The 18,201-nt window shown below is 46.9% G+C and overlaps 1 protein-coding gene across 1 annotated transcript; it reads left to right on the forward strand.

The window, feature by feature from the left end:
- The first annotated feature begins 356 nt into the window (after positions 1-356).
- Positions 357-12,302, forward strand: LOC121465118 (proteasome maturation protein). Its single transcript, XM_041678301.1, has 6 exons — positions 357-493; positions 2,890-2,987; positions 5,902-5,962; positions 6,440-6,541; positions 10,353-10,446; positions 12,131-12,302. The coding sequence occupies exons 1-6, from the start codon at positions 491-493 to the stop codon at positions 12,196-12,198; spliced, it is 426 nt and encodes a 141-aa protein (XP_041534235.1). The 5' UTR covers positions 357-490; the 3' UTR covers positions 12,199-12,302.
- The last annotated feature ends 5,899 nt before the right edge of the window (positions 12,303-18,201 follow it).

Below are 18,201 nucleotides of genomic sequence, written 5' to 3' on the forward strand. Positions count from 1 at the left end.
TCCTCCCCAAGTTTAATAACACCCACACCATAACCCTTGGAGTACGCCTGCGGTTGTAGCTCAGTGACCAAGTTAGCTTGCTCCTTTCTTGGAGTCCCATACACACCAAGCCTTGGATCTTCGACTTATAAAAATGTAAAAGCTTCTTGTCCGAGTTTTGCTTTATCAGCAGAACTTCATGCAAATCGCGCCCCAGACCTCTTTGTATAGCCTATAGTCTATGCATCTGCACACGCCTATCTAAAACCGTCCACGCGAGTCCAGGCCCAGCGCACACACAACCTGCACCCTTGACCCTCGCTCCCCCGGGACCGCAAGCGTGGGAGCCCCGGCACAGAGAGACTCCCTACTCCTCCCACGCCCTCTTTCCTTCCTGGCCGGACGGACGCACTTCCGGCGGATATGGGGGGCTCGGCCCCGGAAACGGAAGTGAGCAGCTTGGCCGGCTGACTGTAGCGGGTTTAGAGGTTTGTGCCGAGCGATTTCCAAGATGGTGAGTGAGCGCGAATGGCCGTGATCGCGGCGGGTGTCGGTGGCGCGGACACGATCACGGCTGCGCGGTCCCGGCGGGTGTCTGGTTCGAGGATGATCCTGGCTGCGCGCTCCCGAAGGGAGTCTATCGTGGGCATGACTCGGGCTGCACGCTCTCGGGTGGTGCTGCTTCCCGTAGGACCGCGCGCTTCGGTCTCCCGGGCCTCCCAGGCCTGCGCGCTCCTTCCCGGTAGTGGCGCGGACGCACAGGGCACATCTGAAAGCCGAGTCTTGTGTGGGTGTTTATACCGCCACTCTCCCTCTCCCTCGGGGTGACTGGAGTCTCCAGCCCACGACCGCTGGTCGCATTTATACAACTCAGCCTGGGTTTACAAACATCTCTCCCCGTGTCATGAGTTGGGGCGCAGTTTGTCTGTATTGGTTAGTATTTGAACTCCCTCTCTCCCCCTTCTGGCCTCTCCTCCTTTCCCACTTTCTGTTTCTCCTTGAGCAGACTCCTGAGTCACCGTGGCACAGAGCTGATACAAGCACCCCTCGCCGCTCACCTGACCACGCCCAGAAAGCTTTTGTTAGCAAATACCGCTGACTGTTGTAAAGAGAATGGTTTTAGATCTTTGTAGACTGACTTTTATCCGACACTGTACTAGGAGTCCTTACGGAGTCCTGATATTTTCCAGGACATCGGAAACATGGGGACCGCAATACTAGAGTGCATAGAGAACTCTTAATTATCACTTTTCAGTAAAGCAGTCCGCAGGAGGAATGTAGAGGGGTGATGTCAGTTAGCATTGGGAAAGCATCACATGGTTCTGGTCCTGACAGCCACAGAGTAGGTGATAGGTTCTCTTCCTGATCCACCATGGCTTCCTGTGAGAAGGGATGGGCACAGTGTAGGCTCTTGATTTGCGGATTCAGGACCCTGGACTTTGTTTCGCTAGTGTTAATGAAGCATAAAAGAGGTCTTTAGCAGTTTGGTGGTGAGGTTGTGTTTTGATTTTTGTTTGTTTTGTTTTGTTTTTTTTTTTTTTTTTTGGTTTTTCGAGACAGGGTTTCTCTGTGGCTTTGGAGCCTGTCCTGGAACTAGCTCTGTAGACCAGGCTGGTCTCGAACTCACAGAGATCCGCCTGCCTCTGCCTCCCGAGTGCTGGGATTAAAGGCGTGCGCCACCACCGCCCGGCTGTTTTTGTTTTTTGAGACAGAGTTCCTCCGTAGCTTTGGAGCCTGTCCTGGAACTAGCTCTTGTAGATCAGACTGGCCTCAAACTCACAGAGATCTGCCCGCCTCTGCCTCCCTAGTGTTCGTCTTAAAGGCATGTGCCACCACTGCCCCCAAGGTTGTATTTTTTAGGGAAACTTTGCTATGCAGAATTGGAAAATTGGTGAGGCTCAAGCAAGACCCAGGGAGTGCTAGTGACATACCCCCCATGAACGAAATCTATCAAAAAGTTGTGTTCTCAGAATAGTTGGTTGGAGACTAGTGTTAGACACCAGGTTACCCACAGGCTAGCACCTCTCTGTACCCGAGCAGATAGTGATGTTAGCTGTAGGTGACAGTGTATCCGTTCCAGAGGCGCTGCTTGTAGCTTTCACGACATCTCAATTAGCTGCGTTAATTTTTACTTATAGTAACCCCCCTTCTCATTAGTTCCTATGAACTTATGTTCCTAGGTGTCATGCCTTAACTCCTTGTCTTATTTATTTATTTATTATGTATACAATATTCTGTGTGTCTGCCTGCAGGCCAGAAGAGGGCACCAGATCTCATTACAGATGTGTTGTGAGCCACCATGTGGTTGCTGGGAATTGAACTCAGTACCTTTGGAAGAGCAGGCAGTGCTCTTAACCACTGAGCCATCTCTCCAGCTCCTTAACTCCTTGTCTTTTATTGTTGTTCATAGATCTGTCCTCGGCCTTTACCTTTTGTTAAACATTGCTTTAAACTAAGGGAGGTCTCTTTCCAGTGAAGTGAGTCTGATTGGTCTTACCATAAACCTTCCATGACTGTCAATTTTAGGGCAGAACTCAGGTGTTGTGTGTGTGTGTGTGTGTGTGTGTGTGTGTGAGAGAGAGAGAGAGAGAGAGAGAGAGAGAGACACACACACACACTATCCATCTTTGAAATTTGCCACTTCATTAATATGTTAGTTGGTCGTCTCAAACTGGTTGTAGTTTGTTCGTATGCTCATGTCTTTATGTTATTTTTTTGATAAAATGCTTTCCCTATTGGCATACTCAGAAGTCGGAGCAAGAGTCCTTCCCCAAATGTGGTATTACTCACGGTACCCTGTGTGATGGCTGCCACTACTTCCAGCTGTATCTGTGTAGATCCCAGGCTCCTTGAGGACACAGCCTTTATCTGTGTCTGTCTTTTAACTGCTGTGCTGACTTTGTGTTGCAGAATGCCAGAGGACTAGGGTCGCAGCTGAAGGACAGCATTCCAGTTACGGAGCTCTCAGCCAGCAGGTCCTTCGAGAGTCACGATCTTCTCCGGAAAGGGTACGTGGGGGGGGTTGTGGCTATGCCTTGCGCTGAGGAAGTGCTTCGTGTGGGTCTTTTTGAAAGGCTGTAAATGTAGGTTGGGTTTGGGTTTTAGTGAGTGACTTCCTCAGATGGAGTGTGGCGAGGAAGAGGCCTGTGTGTGGTCCTTGCATTGGGATAAGCATCTCATCAGAGTAAGAGCAAGGCATCCCCCTAGTGCATGGTACCCTGTGGGATGATTGGTAGGATTCTGTGGGGTTTCCTGGGGATTGGACCCAAGATGCCATACAGTGGGAGGTAAGTGCTCCACCACTGAGATAGATTGCCCTGGCCCTTGATTTGGTAGGATTCTTAGCTGCTCATAACTCAGAGAGGCATTGACCTCCTGATGTTACTAACTGCTGGAATACTTAACTTTTCTATGGGATACACTAGAATGTAGCAGTTAAAATGATTGACCCCAGACTGGGCAAGTGTAGCTTGAGTTTGGATCCCTGGCCCCCATATAAAAACCAAGTCAACCTAGCCAATCTCACTGAACAATATGTTGTTCAGTGAGAGACCCTGTCTCAGAATATAAGGTGGAGGGCAACACAGGAGACACTTAATGTCAACTTCGCCTGCCTATGCATTACCTGTGTGCTGTGTGCACACACGTTAACACCCAAGTTTCTCTTAAGAAGGTACGATGTACACCAGAGAAACAAGGCCTTCTCTACAGAGCAGAACCGGCGCACATAGGAACTCACACAGACCGTGCTGGCAAGCGCAGAGCCCACACAAGGTCGGAGCCAGATCGGGTCCCAGTGCTGAGACAGGAAGTAGACAAAGCCCCGCATCCCTAACCCAGAAGCTACCTCCAATTGATAACCTCTTGCAAAGGAGAAAGGAGTTTTGTTCAGTGAAGTAGGAGTACGTCTACAAACCACACTTACGGGCAGGCTCTAGTGGGCAATAGCCAAAACAAAACAAACTCGTAACTTTGGAGGTTTTTTTTTTTTTCTTCCAAACCTTACAGGCCTTTTTGCTCATATCTTATGGTTCTGGTTTTTATGGGATTTCTGTGTTTACAAATGTTTGTGTCTCGGTGACTGTGTGTGTGCCTTATGCTTTTTCTTTGGCTCTTTGTTTTTTGTTCTATTCTGGTTGTTTATTTTTATTATTATTATTTACCTGTTTATTTTCTAATGAGGAAAAAAAGGTGTGGATTTGCGTGGTTGGGGAGGTGAGGGGGGCCTGGGAGGATCTAGAGAAAGAGAAATGGTGATCAGAATTGATCAGAATATATTGTATGAAATAAGTCTATTTTCAACAAAAAATAAAAGGGAGGAGAGAAAGGGTGATATGCTGCAGGTGCCTGGCGTGGGTTCCAGCTCTCCTGTCCCCTGGATGCGTGTCTCTTGACAGGTTGTTAAACTGACTGTGTTCTCAGACATGACAGGACTAACAGCACATCTCTTGCTGTGGGAGTTGTCCCTGGAAACACCTAACTGGTACCTGCTGTTACCAGGCAGTGAGAGTTGGCTGCTGCTGTTTCTCTCTTCCAGCTCCCTGTCGTGCCTGCATCTGTAATTTTTTTTGTGTTTAGACACATGTTTCTAGTAGTCTGTCCTTGGCACATCCCTTTTCTGCTCAGTCACACAAGACCAATAGGGCTTCCCATAAATACCCATCCATAAATTGTAAGGAATTTACATCTTAATTTGAATGTTGACTTTTTCTGCAATGAAATACTGTTCTGGTGCTGGGTCTGGGCACGTCCATAATCCCTTTGGGATTTGTAGACTATTGCGTCTTGAGTTGGAGGTGTAATTTGATTTGTTATAAAATTACTAGGCAGAGGGCTGGAGAGACAGCTCAGCAGGAAGAGCACTTGTTCTTACTCCTAATAGCCTGTAACTCCATTTATGGGCGTCAGGTACACTCCTCTGGCTCTGAGAACCAGGCAGGCACAGGGGGAACATCATACATTTATGCAGACAGACACTCACAGATTAAATAAATCTTTAAAGAAAATTAATAGGCTAGTTGCCAAACTAGTCCTGGTGAGTTTTTCCTTCCACACCAAATGTTACTTCTTTTCTTCCCAATTAGCCAGTAAGACTGCATTCAAACAGCTGATTTTGTGGTCTGCCTCTCCGAAGACGTCTGTCCATAGACAGTACCCAGTGCCTAGGGTTTCTTTCAGCCCCCAGACATTGCCTTAGACAGTCCTTAGCTTGGCCGTGACCGCTGGTCTGGATCCAGCTGTGGGTACCTTAAGCATGTGGTTTGACGTAGCTTTAGAAAAGACACACTTCGTATTGACGAGCCTTAGCTGTTTTGTCCTAGGAGACGGTCCCATCAAAGTGGCAGGGAGAATAAACACACGCTTAGTAAACGCTTTTAAAACAATTTAAATTTTTTTATTAGTAGATTTACATGAGAATCTAGGAAAGACATCAAAATAAAAATGAAACTCAATGGAAACAGGTAATTGGTAAAAATATGTCAAGATAGCTCGCCATAGCCTTTCAGTGGCATTCCTATCAATTCTTTGTTACAGACAGAGGACATGAGTGAGTATCCATCTCTGGAAAGCCCCCGCTAGTAACTGAAATCTTGATTACCGTTGTCTGTAGCAGACACGTTTTTAATCTGGCTGTCTTCTCATTCATAGTTCTCTGTGTTTTAACAAAGACTTCTGTTCTTGTGCTGGTCGGCACCATCACATTGAGAACAAGGTTCTCACCTCCAGAGAGCTCCCATGCACACTCCTGTTGTGTAGTCACAGTTTTGAGGGTGTTGGGGGGATTGTGCCCCAGCCCTCTTGCTTGCTACTGCTTGCCCACTGGGCCCACCCCCTGGCCTGGAACTCCAGTTACACGTGCAGCTTACCCTGCGGTGGAGAATGATGTGAATTATGTTAAATATTTTGTTTTTCTCCCTTTAGGTTTTCTTGTTTGAAAAATGAACTTCTGCCCAGCCATCCTCTTGAATTATCAGAAAAAAATGTGAGTATCTTACCTATGACTTTCTTTTTATCCTCTGCTAGAAAAATAGAAGGAGGTGTGGGTTTGAGTTCACATTAGAAGACCTTTGGGATTCCATTCTGGGTACCAGAGGAGGGCGTTGCTGGGAGTGGAGACAGGCAGATTCCTAGAGCTCACTGGCCAGCCCAGCTGAATCTGTGAGCTCTGCTCAGTAAGAAATCATGTCTCACAAAATAAGGTGGGGAACTATTGAAAAGAGGCCTGGTGTTGACCTCTGCCCTCGTTTGCAGACTGACATCTACGCAAACACATAGGTATACCACACACACAGCTGTACAGACATAAACGTTACCAAATTTATCAAGGGCAAATTAGCGAGTACACTTTATATCAGTTGTGGGAGGGGCTCAGCCTCAGTGTCGTCAGCGTGGTGTATTCAGAGCGGCTCTGGCGCCATCGTAACAAGCACTCGGGTCAGAGTTGCTCTCTCTGCTCCAGTTCCAGCTCAACCAAGACAAGATGAACTTTTCCACCCTGAGGAACATCCAGGGACTGTTTGCTCCCCTGAAGTTACAGATGGAATTCAAGGCGGTGCAGCAGGTGGGTGTCTTCATGAAGGCTCTCTATACGTAGCTTCCTACTTCACAGAAACAGAGCTGTTTTTTTTTTTTTAAAAAAAAATATTTATTTATTTATTATGTATACAATATTCTGTCTGCATGTATGCCTGCAGGCCAGAAGAGGGTACCAGACCTCATTACAGATGGTTGTGAGCCACCATGTGGTTGCTGGGAATTGAACTCAGGACTTTTGGAAGAGCAGGCAATGCTCTTAACCGCTAAGCCATCTCTCCAGCCCGAGACAGAGCTGTTAAAAGGAGAGCGTCTTCATATTTGTAGATGCAGTGTCTGGAAACAGCTGTCGGCCTTTGTTTCTCTGCCCTCTGTAGGTTTCTGTCCATATACAGCTGGGTGAACCTGTTGCTTCAGGAGTGGCTGTGTGCACACATCCTTCCGCCTGTGCGAGCTGTCCCCTGCCTGTGTTCTAGGTTCCATCGCATCATACTACTTCCGGGAACAACTCCCTGTCTGTCCTGGACACCTTTGCTTCCTCTTCCTCTGTGCCTGTGGCTCCCGAACAGTGCAGACATTTTCTCAGCCCGTTTCACTTGAACACTGTAGTATTAGACACACAAAGCTCCTTCCTTTTTCCCATGATGCTCACAGACTTCAAGCCTATGTCCCTTTCCTCTCCGAAACCCTTTTCCCACTGTGTGTGGTTCCTTTGGTCTGTTAGCTGAAGTGCTGGTTTTGTTAGTGCCGCTCTCCTGGTCCTGACTGTTTTCTGCCTATCCTCTTCGTTTCTCATTTCCTGTTGACTTTTAGAAGTTCTCCTGGTCCTTGGTGGAAGGCCCACCCAGCACCTCGAATTCCCATGGTCCCATGAAGAATAACTCCTTAGTGCTCATGACTTACGGGCGAATAGGCTTCTGCCTAAGGCAGACTGGAGCATAAGCCATGGTCGCCTCACTCAGAGCCTTGTCGCTCCCACCCCCAGACATCTGGTCCTTACTCGGCCTGTGTATTCTACTGCAGCGATTCTCGCCCTGCTCCTCTCGGCCCCTGCTCTCCATCCCGAGGGCCTGTAATGCAGATCTCACTGGATACGCTCCTCACTTTGCCTTCTGGATGAAACCCAGCTGCCTGATGGATTGGCTTCTTGCTTCCTGCTTTGGGCCTTCCTGCATTTGTTTCCTGTACTGTGGATTCCTCTCTCTTGCCAGCTAACCTTGAGTCTTGGCTTTATAGGCTGGTGGTTCTGGAAGCTACTTTAAGTACTGCTTTACCAGAATAAGGCTCTAAAGTGGCTTTAAATGAAATGGCTCAAGTCTGAGTATAGGCTATACCATCTGATCTAAACACTCAAGAGTAACAGTCTGAAGCACATTTGTTGCTGTTTCAGGTTTATTTAGTCTTATTTTACATGTGTGTTTGCATGTATGTCTATGCACCATGTGTGTAGTGTTTGCAGAGGCCAGATCCCCTGGGAACTGAGTTACAAGCTCTTCTTAGCGTCCATATCGGTGCTGGGAACCTGGTTTCCCGGGAGAGCAGCCCATGCTCTTCACTGCTGAGCCATCTCTCAGTTCCTTGTTGGTGTAAGACGGAAAGACAGTGCGAACAGCACAGGGCTGTCCTGAAGATTCCACGGAACAATGTTTACCACAGAGCTGTTAGCATCCTGTTTTCTGTCTGCCTTGATGTAAGTTACAGATTGCTAGTAAAATAGATGGCCTGAGTTTTTACTACTGTTTTGTCAAAAAGCTTTGCTCAGGGTCCGGTCCTTGTTTTCCTGGTCCCTTGCTTGTATTTTGCAAGCCCCGCTTTGGATGCTGTTTCGCGGTTGTCCCTGACTTAACCGTCTCCCAGACCCTTTGCTCTATTCTCCACTTATAGGTTCCTGTTTCTATTTCTGTTTCTTCTTCTTCCTTCTTTCCTTTCCATGCTTCCTCTTTTTTGATTTTGAGTGACAACTGGAGAAAGTTTTTCACATTGTAAAGATCAAATAAGACCTTAGTCTATTGGCAATTGAGAATAGTATCTTCACTCTGAATGGCAAGGGTGGGTCTCCCCGTAACTGTCTCTGCAGATGGTGATGGGGTTTCAGTCCTAGCATCATCGGTTGCTGGCCACCTCATCCTCTTGGTAAAGTGTTAAGTGATCTGCAGCAGGACTGAAAACTGAGTTTGGTCACATTTGAGTGTGTTGGGCACTGACTGTGGCAGCGGTTGCTGTGTGCAGGCTGTGCATGGTTGAGTGTGTTGAGCACCGGCTGTAGTAGCGGTTGCTGTGTGCAGGCTGTGTGTGGTTGTGTTGAGCACCGGCTGTAGTAGCGGTTGCCGTGTGCAGGCTGTGTGTGGTTGAGTGTGTTGAGCACCGGCTGTGGCAGCGGTTGCTGTGTGCAGGCTGTGTGTGGTTGAGTGTGTTGAGCGCCGGCTGTAGTAGCAGTTGCGTGTGCAGGCTGTGTGTGGTTGAGTGTGTTGAGCGCTGACTGTGGCAGCGGTTGCTGTGTGCAGGCTGTGTGTGGTTGAGTGTGTTGAGCGCCGGCTGTAGTAGCAGTTGCGTGTGCAGGCTGTGTAGCACACCCTGTCTGTGTCTGCTCCCTCGGATGGTGACTTACACAAAACTGTGTGGTTGTGTCAGTGACAGTCAGAATGTGAATCCAGATGTTTCTGCCTGCACAGCCTGTGCTTTGCTGATACCTCACTTGGTTGCCAGTTTACCTGCCTTTAGGGCTTGGCAGAAGAGGTTACATTGGCTGAAGGACACTGATTTAAAAGCCTTATAAGTGAGCTTGGTCTGCATTGTCGGTTACCAGTGCATTTGAAAAGGTTGTGTTTTCCCTTTATTCTAAGCAGTGCAGAACAGCATAGAAGTGAGGTGGCCTTTGCTCAGTGGAGCGATGCTCGCTCACCTGGGACTCCTCAGAAACCTGGTCTCCCTGTGCTCAAGTGAGGTGTTGTGTTCCGCTCTGGGAGTTTGCTTTGCTTTTCATCACGTGGGATGAGTCTTTCTCTGTCCTGCTAGCCAGCTCCCAGATAACAACATGGAGGCTTCTTATTAATTATGGAAGCTTGACCTTAGCTTAGCTTATTTCTAACTAGCTCTTATAACAAATTAACCCATTTCTGTTCATCTACCTACTGCCCTGTGACTTATGGCTTTTACCTCTCCTCCCGCATGTCCTGCTTCCTCTTTGTCCAGCTGGCGACTCCTTTCTTCTTCTCAGAGCTCTCTCTGTCTGAAAGTCCTGCCTGTGCCTCCTACCGAGCTATTGTCCCTTCAGCTCTTTATTACACCAATCACAGTAGTACATCTTCATAAGGTGTGCAAATATCCCACAACAGTTACACAGTGTGTGACCCCGCTCCCAACAGAAGCAATGCCCTAAAACACAGGCAGACATGAAGGGTTAGTTAGTGGTCATAAACACGGGTAGACATGAAGGATTAGTTAGTGGTCATAAACACAGGCAGACATGGTGGGTTAGTTAGTGGTCGTAAACACAGGCAGACATGGTTGGTTAGTTAGTGATCATAAACACAGGCAGACATGAAGGATTAGTTAGTGGTCATAAACACAGGCAGACATGGTGGGTTAGTTAGTGATCATAAACACAGGCAGACGTAAAGGGTTAGTTAAGTTAGTAAAAGTTACTGTTCCAATGCCAACACACTTTAAAACTTGGTCTGCACATAAATTGAATTCTTTTTTTCCCGCTGGCTAAACTGCAGTTTTACTTAATTTTGTAAATTTTTTTCAAATAAAGCGTGGAAGAGCATGAGATTATGGCACACAGTCTGCCTTTCCCCTCGATTTTTCTAACGCCAGCCTTTTCTCTTCTCCCCCAGGTTCAGCGTCTTCCATTCCTTCCAAGCTCAAACCTGTCGCTGGATATTCTGCGGGGCAATGATGAGACCATTGGTTTTGAGGATATTCTTAATGGTGAGTGATGCTCAACACCATGGACCCCTGTACTATACAAGGGGATCACAACCAACAGAGTCAGTGTCCCCGGGGGAATCAAGGCTGGTTGGAGTCATTTGTGTTTATTCGCAGCCCTAAGATGGGATTTCATGGTAATCACTCCAGGCAGCTTGTCCTGAGATTGTGCATTTTAGTCTCATGGTAATCACTCCAGGCAGCTTGTCCTGAGATTGTGCATTTTAGTCTCCTTAGCGTCTGCTCTACTCCTGATGTCGTCCTGCTCTTGGGCACTCCATCTGTGTGTGTGTGTGTGTGTGTGTGTCCCTTCCCTGGTGTTTTTCTTGTTCATCCATGAGTGACCTGCACACTCGCTGCTCCTCTGCGCACTGCCGGGACCACAGCTTGGTCTCCTCAGGGAGTGTTGGCTAACTCAGTTCTGCACGTTTTATGAGAGCACCAGGAAATAAAACGGGGCTTTTCGAAGTGTCCTCATCTCCCTACGGCAAATGAGCTTTGGTTCCAGGAAAGGCTTCTCCTGTCTCCTGGTTGCTCAGGGCACGCCTCCTAACTTGTGGACTAGTGCCTTGCTGCTGGGTACTTGTGTTTTGGCGAGAGTAATGGCACATTCTGAGAATCAGAGCATTAAAAGGCGGAGCTGAAGGAGAGTTAACTGTGTGTTCAAAACCTAAAGCACCACGCGAGCAGATTCTCCATGCTTCGGCAAGCCCCCTTGGCTCCCGCATCCATTAGTTTCTTGTGCACACTTCTGGTTTGTTGCATTGGGCTCGGTCAGTGTTGAGAGGGCAGAGACTTTCCAGGGAGCCCCTGTTGAGAGGACCCATCGAAGGCTTTTGGTGTCTTACCGCAGTCCACTTCAGCTTTCTAGTCTCTTAACACGAGGTGGTGGGGTTTCAGATGTTCTTGCTTTGGAATTCTGATTTCTGTTGTCTGTGATGGGGCAGGAAACAGAAAAGATAGAATGTTTTTGCAGAGGCTAGAAAAAGGCTCAGTGGTTAAGAGCACTGACTGCTTGTTCTTCCAGAGGACTGGAGTTCAATTCTCAGCACCCACATGGCAGTTATAGGGCATCTGACATCCTCACACAGACATACGTGCAGGCATAATAGCAATGCACATAAAGTAAAAATAAATCTTTTAAAAATGTTTTTGCAATGTGAATGCTTAGTCAGGTGAGAAGCCATCGGAAATATCAGAACTTTGGAAAAAAACTTTTTCTTTCTTTCATTCTTTTTTTTTTTTTTTTTTTTAAGATTTACTTATAGCTGGGCAGTGGTGGTGGTACACACCTTTAATCTCAGTGCTATAGAGGCAGCGGCAGGAGAATCTCTGAGTTCAAGGCCAGCCTGGTCTACAGAGTGAGTTCCAGGACAGCTAGGGCTACACATAGAAACCCTGTCTCAACAAAAAGCTTTCATGTGCATTGATGTTTTGCCTGCATGTATGTCTGTGTGAGGAGGGTGCCAGGTCTCCTGCTGCTGGATTTACAGACAGTTCTGAGCCATCATGTGGGTGCTGGGATTCGAACCTGGGTCCTCTCGAAGGGCAGCTAACGCTTTTAGCTGCTGAACCATGTCTCTAACCCCCTGTTCCTTTTCTTGAGTCAGGTTCTCATACGATGACCCCTGAACTTACTGTCTGTGTCTGAAGAGTCATTCCTGTGCCTGTTTCTGTTTCCCTCCAGATCCGTCACAGAGTGAGCTGATGGGCGAGCCACACCTGATGGTGGAACACAAGCTGGGCTTGCTGTGATGCAGGTGCCGCGCAGGAACACAGAAGTGCACCTGTAGCTGCCTCCGCTACAGTCTGGCATACACAACATTAAAGTACTGACGAGACCGCTTGGTCACTTGGAAGTGTGTGTGTGGGTCTTTAGTTTTGGGTCGTGAGTAAAGCCAAGAGGTGGTTTCTGAGCTATGAGGTTACAGCAAAGCCCAGGTTCCTGGGTTCTGAATATGTTTCTACTAAACATTAGAAATTCCACAGTTCACAGCTCAGCCTGCTTTCTCCTCTTTTGTAAACTTGATTTTAGATAACTATCTTTAGGGGGTTTTGTTTTTGGGTTGTTTTTGTTTTGAGACAGGGTCTCTGTTATCATCTAGCTCAGGCTAACTTGGAACTCACTGTGTAGACCAGACTAGCCTCAAGCTCACAGGGATCCTCCAGTCTCTGCCTCCCAGGTGCTGGGATTAAAGGCATGCACCATCACACCTGACTAAGGATTTCTTGGTTTTTATTTAGTGTTGTTTTGTTTTCCAAGACAAGGTTTCTCTGTGTAGCTCTGGCTGTCCTGGAACTCACTCTGTAGACCAGGCTGGCCTTGAACTCAAAGATCCACCTGCCTTCTCAATGCAGGGTGGGCACCACCCCCACCTCCTGTCTCCCCGCTGTAGTGTGAGACTCATTTATATTAAAATAGCCTTCAGTGTCCTAAGAAAGCTACTAATGAACAGCCTAAAGCTGAGAAGCAAAATCTACTGGTGCTTCCTAATCTAGAGCCCACGGTGCTTGTTTGTAGTTGGGAAATCATTTGGGTTCCTTGAGATTTGCACATCCCTCTGCAGTTTTCCTCTTAGATGCCCTCTGATGATGTTGGAGAACAGTTTAATGTTCTCGTTGCTACCAGTCTGCTGCTTCACATTCCAGGTCCTGCACAGGAAGCTTCCAGGTCTGCTGGAAAGGGCTCTGTATACCACTCAGTACTTGCAGCAGTGAGTGATTCTCCAGCAGACACTGGCTCTCCTGTTGCTGCACAGTTTTGACTGTCTACTGGAGTTAGAGCCAGGTAGGGTTCTGCCCTAGAGCACTACCCCCAAGGCAGGACTCAGGCATTGGTCCTGAGTTCTCTGTTGTGAGTTGTGCTAGTGACAGACTGGTTACGGGTGGTTTCCTATGCCCCCTCATTGAATCAGTTCAGTGGTTTGTGAGCATAGCTCACTACACTGCCATTTGTTGACAAGGGTATCCTTACAGACATATGCACAGCCAGGTAGAAGAGGCTGCGAGCATCGTAGCTCCCGAGGGGTTTCCATGGAAGCTCATTATTAACTCACAGCCCCTCCCCCTCGGGATTGAGGTTGGGGTAGGGAGGACTCCAAGCTTTGATCACAGTATCAGTATTTGATTAAAATTCATAACACTAGGGATAAAGGAGAAGCATACAAAATACGGGTGCAACAAGAGTTGGGATTTTAACCCATGAAATTGGGCTTTGGCAAACCGCATTTCCTTTGGACACCATGTTCACTGATGCCTTCAAAACTATAAATATGCTTGCTGCCTTCTAATCAGTTCCTGTGTAGTAGGTGGGTATCTGTGGTCCCCCCACACTTTATTTTCACTGGGGGTCATGCTGACTACCTCTGGCAACTTCACGGAAACTGTTTCTAGACCCAACAGCTCAGTTGGCACATGAACCCTGAAACATGCACGGGATTGTGCAAGCTCAAGTCAGACAAGATCCTGGTTGGAGGTAGGCAGGGTGTGGGCACGATCTCACCACTAGCTCAGGAGCTAGTGCCACTTGGTAGCTGCTGGGAAAAGGATTGCGTTTCTTTAAACATGTGATCCCTGCTAGGACCACCACACGGCAGGTCAGGCCCTACTCCCAAGAGTAGCTGAGCAGCACAAATTGAACTCCAAGGTTTTAAAAGCAAACAAAAAAAGCCTGAAATTGGTTGGGCAGGGAGGTAAGGGTGGAGGCAATAGTTCTGGGGAGGAGTTTGGGGGTGTTGAAGTTGATCAAAATATACTGTATGAAGGTCTCAATAAAAGTACCTTTTAAATGTATGACTATTTATTATGTGTGGACCACAGCATCTATGTGAAGGTCAGAGGTCAGCTTGTAGGCGTTGGTCCTCTCCTACCATTTGGGTCCCTGGGATTGTACTTCAGGTCGTCTTGGTGACAACCATCTTGATCTGAGGAGCCATCTTGTTAGCCCTGGGTTAGTTTCTAAAGTAGATTGCAAGACTCTAGTGTGGTCTACTGAATTCAGATAATCCAGAACCTGAAAGGAGGGGAATTTCTCCGTCTCCCTCCTTTCCCCCCTCCTGTCCCTTCTCTCCCACTCTTGCATAGCTCAGGCTGATACACAAGCATTTCTTTAGAACACTGAACCCAATGCAACCTCCACTTGTTTTCAAGCTCATCTAGACTTCCTGGGTCCTCTATTGGATGCCTGAAAATGTGACTATTACCTAACTCTTATTTTCTCTCAAACCTATGCCTATGGTAATTAATTTATAAATTAAATGGCTATTAATTTACAAGGTATAAATAATAAAATTGATAATCTATAAAGTAAAAGGTAAACAGTAATAGCTGTTATAGATAATAGCTGATAATAAGCTAAAGCAATTGCCTCAGTGTCTTGTAATAAAGTCGTGACTGGGTCTCTGCAAGACATTGATATTTTTGGGCTTTGATCACAGGTAACAAGCCATTGAGCTACAATAATGTCGTAGAGAGATGGATGAAAAGATGGAGAATAAAGTTCATGAGTGGTTGTACATTATGATTTGGGTGTTGGGTGGTCATCCTGGAAACATGTTCCTCTCCCATGACAACTGATTCAGGAGATGTGAGACAGCCCACCTTTCCTATACTGCTGAACCAAAGCATTTTTCTCCTTTGAGTTCTGGATTCTATAAAGACCAATCCTGCCTATTATTTCTTTAAATAGGCTGTACTGTGGATGTTAGATGACAGCTTTCTTAAAGAGTTAACTTAGTAAATTTTTTTAAGATTTTTGTTTTATATGTATGAATGTTTGCCTGTATGTATGTTTGTGTACCATGTGTGTACAGTATCTGAGGAGGCCAGAAGAGGGCGCTGGATCCCCTGCACTAAGTTACAGATGGCTGTGACCATGGGCTTGTGAACATAGAATGCTGGAAATAGAGCTCAGGTCATCTTAATCCTTGAGCCATCTTTTCAATCCCTATTTTTTGAGACAGGATTTCTCTGTGTAGCCCTGGCTATCCTAGAACTCTCTCTGTAGACCAGGCTGGCTTCAAACTCAGAGATCCACCTGCTTCTGTCTCAGTGCTAAGATTAAAAGAGTGTGCTACCATCACCCTGCTCCTTGTAAGATTTGTATTATTTATTAACATATGTTTTTAAGGTGGTAGATTTGATCATGACATTTGATACAGTACCTCAGTGTACTTTGCTCCTATTCAGTCCTTCACACCTTGTCTTGCCTCCTCCTGCCTCATCAAATAGTTCATCTTTTTTTTCCTTCTAGAGATCTGTTTATTATGTAGTGTTCCTTCTGCATGTACACCTCCATGCTGGAAGAGGGCTCCAGATCTCATTACAGATGACTGTGAGCCACCATGTGATTGCTGGGAATTGAACTCAGAACCTCCGGAAGAGCAGTCAGTGCTCTCAACCTCTGAGCCATCTCTCCAGCCCTCAGTTCATCCTTTTCACATGTAAATCTAGAGTCATAAGTGGGAAAACCTATTTGTCTTTCTCCCCATTACCCTCTCGTGCTAAACACCAATTCACATAAAATAGAAATAAATTTTAAGAAATAAAGATGAGAGTTGTGATTTTTTTTTTTTAAAAAAAAAAGATCATCCTGTCTAGTCTCTACAATGGGTAGTCGCTGTAAACTGTCCAGGTGAGGACAGGTGGGGTTGTGGAGATGCATTTCTGCCCATCAGCAGTGTTGGGATCAAACACAGGGCCTTGTGCCCTGTAGGCAAGTGCCCTGCCACTGAGCACACCCCATCCCTGCTGACGTAGTTTTCATAGGCTCTTCATACTAGCAGTTCATTGTGCATTTCTTGTTTTGGATGTGAGCATGCACACAGTGGTGATGATGATGCTTCTTAGTGTCCAGTCCGTCTGCATCTGCTGTTGATGTAGAATGACCACGGTGTCATTTTGAAATATGAAAAAGGAGCAGGAAGAATGAAGAGGTGTTGGAGAGGTGGGAGAGAAGGAAAAGTGAAGAGGTTTTGTTTTTGGGTTTTTATTGTTGGTTTTGTTTTGTTTGCTTGCTTTGTTTTGTTTTCTTTTGTGGGGGTGCTCTACAGGGGTGAGGGGAGGATATAGGGGAACAAGGAGGTGAGCAGAATTGGGGTGCATGATGTGAAACTCCCAAAGAATCAATAAAGAAGTTTTTTGTTTTTTTTTAAAAAAACTGTTAAAGGGGCTGGGGAGACAGCTCAGTCAGTAAAATTTTTTGCCTTGCAAACAGGAAGCCGTGAGTTCAGTCCCTCAGAACTTATCAAGAAAGCCAGCTTGGCAGTGTGACATGGAATCCCAGCTCTGGGAAGTTGGAGACTCACTGGCCAGCCAGCCCTGGCTCCTTGGAGAGCAACAGACCAGACTCAGGACTAATAAAAACCATGCCCTGACTCTGAAACCAGTGCCAAAGAAACACACTTTGTCCCTAGAATCAGAGTCAGTGAAAGAAACACGTCCTGGTCTGAAGATTAGAGCCAAAACGTTAAAAAGAACCAGCGAAAGAAACACTGTTTGACCCTGTGATCAGAGCCATTTCTGCCCCGACCAACTAAACTAACCAATCCCTGAGCAAGGAAAACTAACCAATCCCTCTTCTCCCTGGAAAAACTCCACCCCTAAGAAGCCCTGTATAAGCCTCTCTGCCTGTTCAGTAGCAGACTGCCGTTTACTTCCCTGACAGAGGCAGCCACTCTCCTGGACTACTCCCTCCAAAAAAACTTTCTCTCAAAAGAGTCTTGGGTGAAGATTTTCATTCGCTGACAGGCTTCCTAAGAAGGGCTAAGCAAGGCTGAGCAGAGAAGAACTTTTCGCCTGAGCTGGAGGGGCTTCCCCTTTATTAGAGTGTTAGCAGAAGTAACATCTCCGGTGGAAGAAGCTAACAGCTCTGATAGCAAGTTCCCTCAGGGCAACAAAGCAGAGCTCAGGTGGAGTCGCTCTCCAAGAGAGGAGCAGGATTGCTATATCCTGCCGGGAGCCCATCCCCCACTGCCCCCTAGCTTCGGGTACCGGGTAAGTCAGGACACCTTTCCTCAAGGGCTGAGCTGTCCTGTTGCAGCTCTACCCCTCCAGAGCTGTCCAATCACGGCTCTAAGTATAGCCTGGCCTCCCCATAAGTCAGGATAGCTTTGCTACTCCACAGCTGTAACGCACTCCCCTACAGAGATCAATCTCAAAAAGGAGGAGGAGGAGGAGGAGGAGGAGGAGGAGGAGGAGGAGGAGGAGAGGAAGGAAGGAAGGAAACAAACCAGAGCGACAGCTATCTTGTGGCCTCCACAGGCACAAACAAATGTATACACAGCTGCACACACAGTAAAGAAAAGAAAGATGGAAGGTATTGAATAACCCATGGAAAGAGGGACAATCAACTTGAAAGGTACACAGCCCAACTTTTTTTTCAATCTGTTTGCAGGGTTAGCTTATTAACTGTGGGAGTGCTTACATCATAAGCCATTAAAGTTGTAGGTTTAAACAGTTTTTACAAATAAAAGGAAAGAAGCTGTAGTCATCAAATTTAGTTCTGCAACATTTACTGTCCCAGTCCTCAAGACCAGTGGTGATGGGAGGAACAAATAGAATCTTGGGCTGGAGAGATGGCTCGGTGGTTGAGAGCACTGGCTGATGTTGCACAGGACCTGGGTTCAGTCCTAGCACCCACATGAAGGCTCACCTGCATCTGTAACCCCAGTTCCAGATGGCGCAGTGCCCTCTTCTGGACTCTGTGGACCCTGCATGCATATGACTACAGACATACTGCACCGTCAAATATTCATACAC

Source organism: Microtus oregoni, unplaced genomic scaffold (assembly GCF_018167655.1).
Source record: "Microtus oregoni isolate MIOR12 unplaced genomic scaffold, Mior012 000029F_ref0000214, whole genome shotgun sequence".
In the NCBI taxonomy this organism is placed as follows: domain Eukaryota; kingdom Metazoa; phylum Chordata; class Mammalia; order Rodentia; family Cricetidae; genus Microtus; species Microtus oregoni.

Excerpts from the sequence above, each read along its gene's own strand:
- LOC121465118 (XM_041678301.1), top strand. Across the intron at positions 2,988-5,901 it reads CACGATCTTCTCCGGAAAGG|GTTTTCTTGTTTGAAAAATG; the intron begins GTACGTGGGGGG and ends TTCTCCCTTTAG. Across the intron at positions 10,447-12,130 it reads TTTTGAGGATATTCTTAATG|ATCCGTCACAGAGTGAGCTG; the intron begins GTGAGTGATGCT and ends GTTTCCCTCCAG.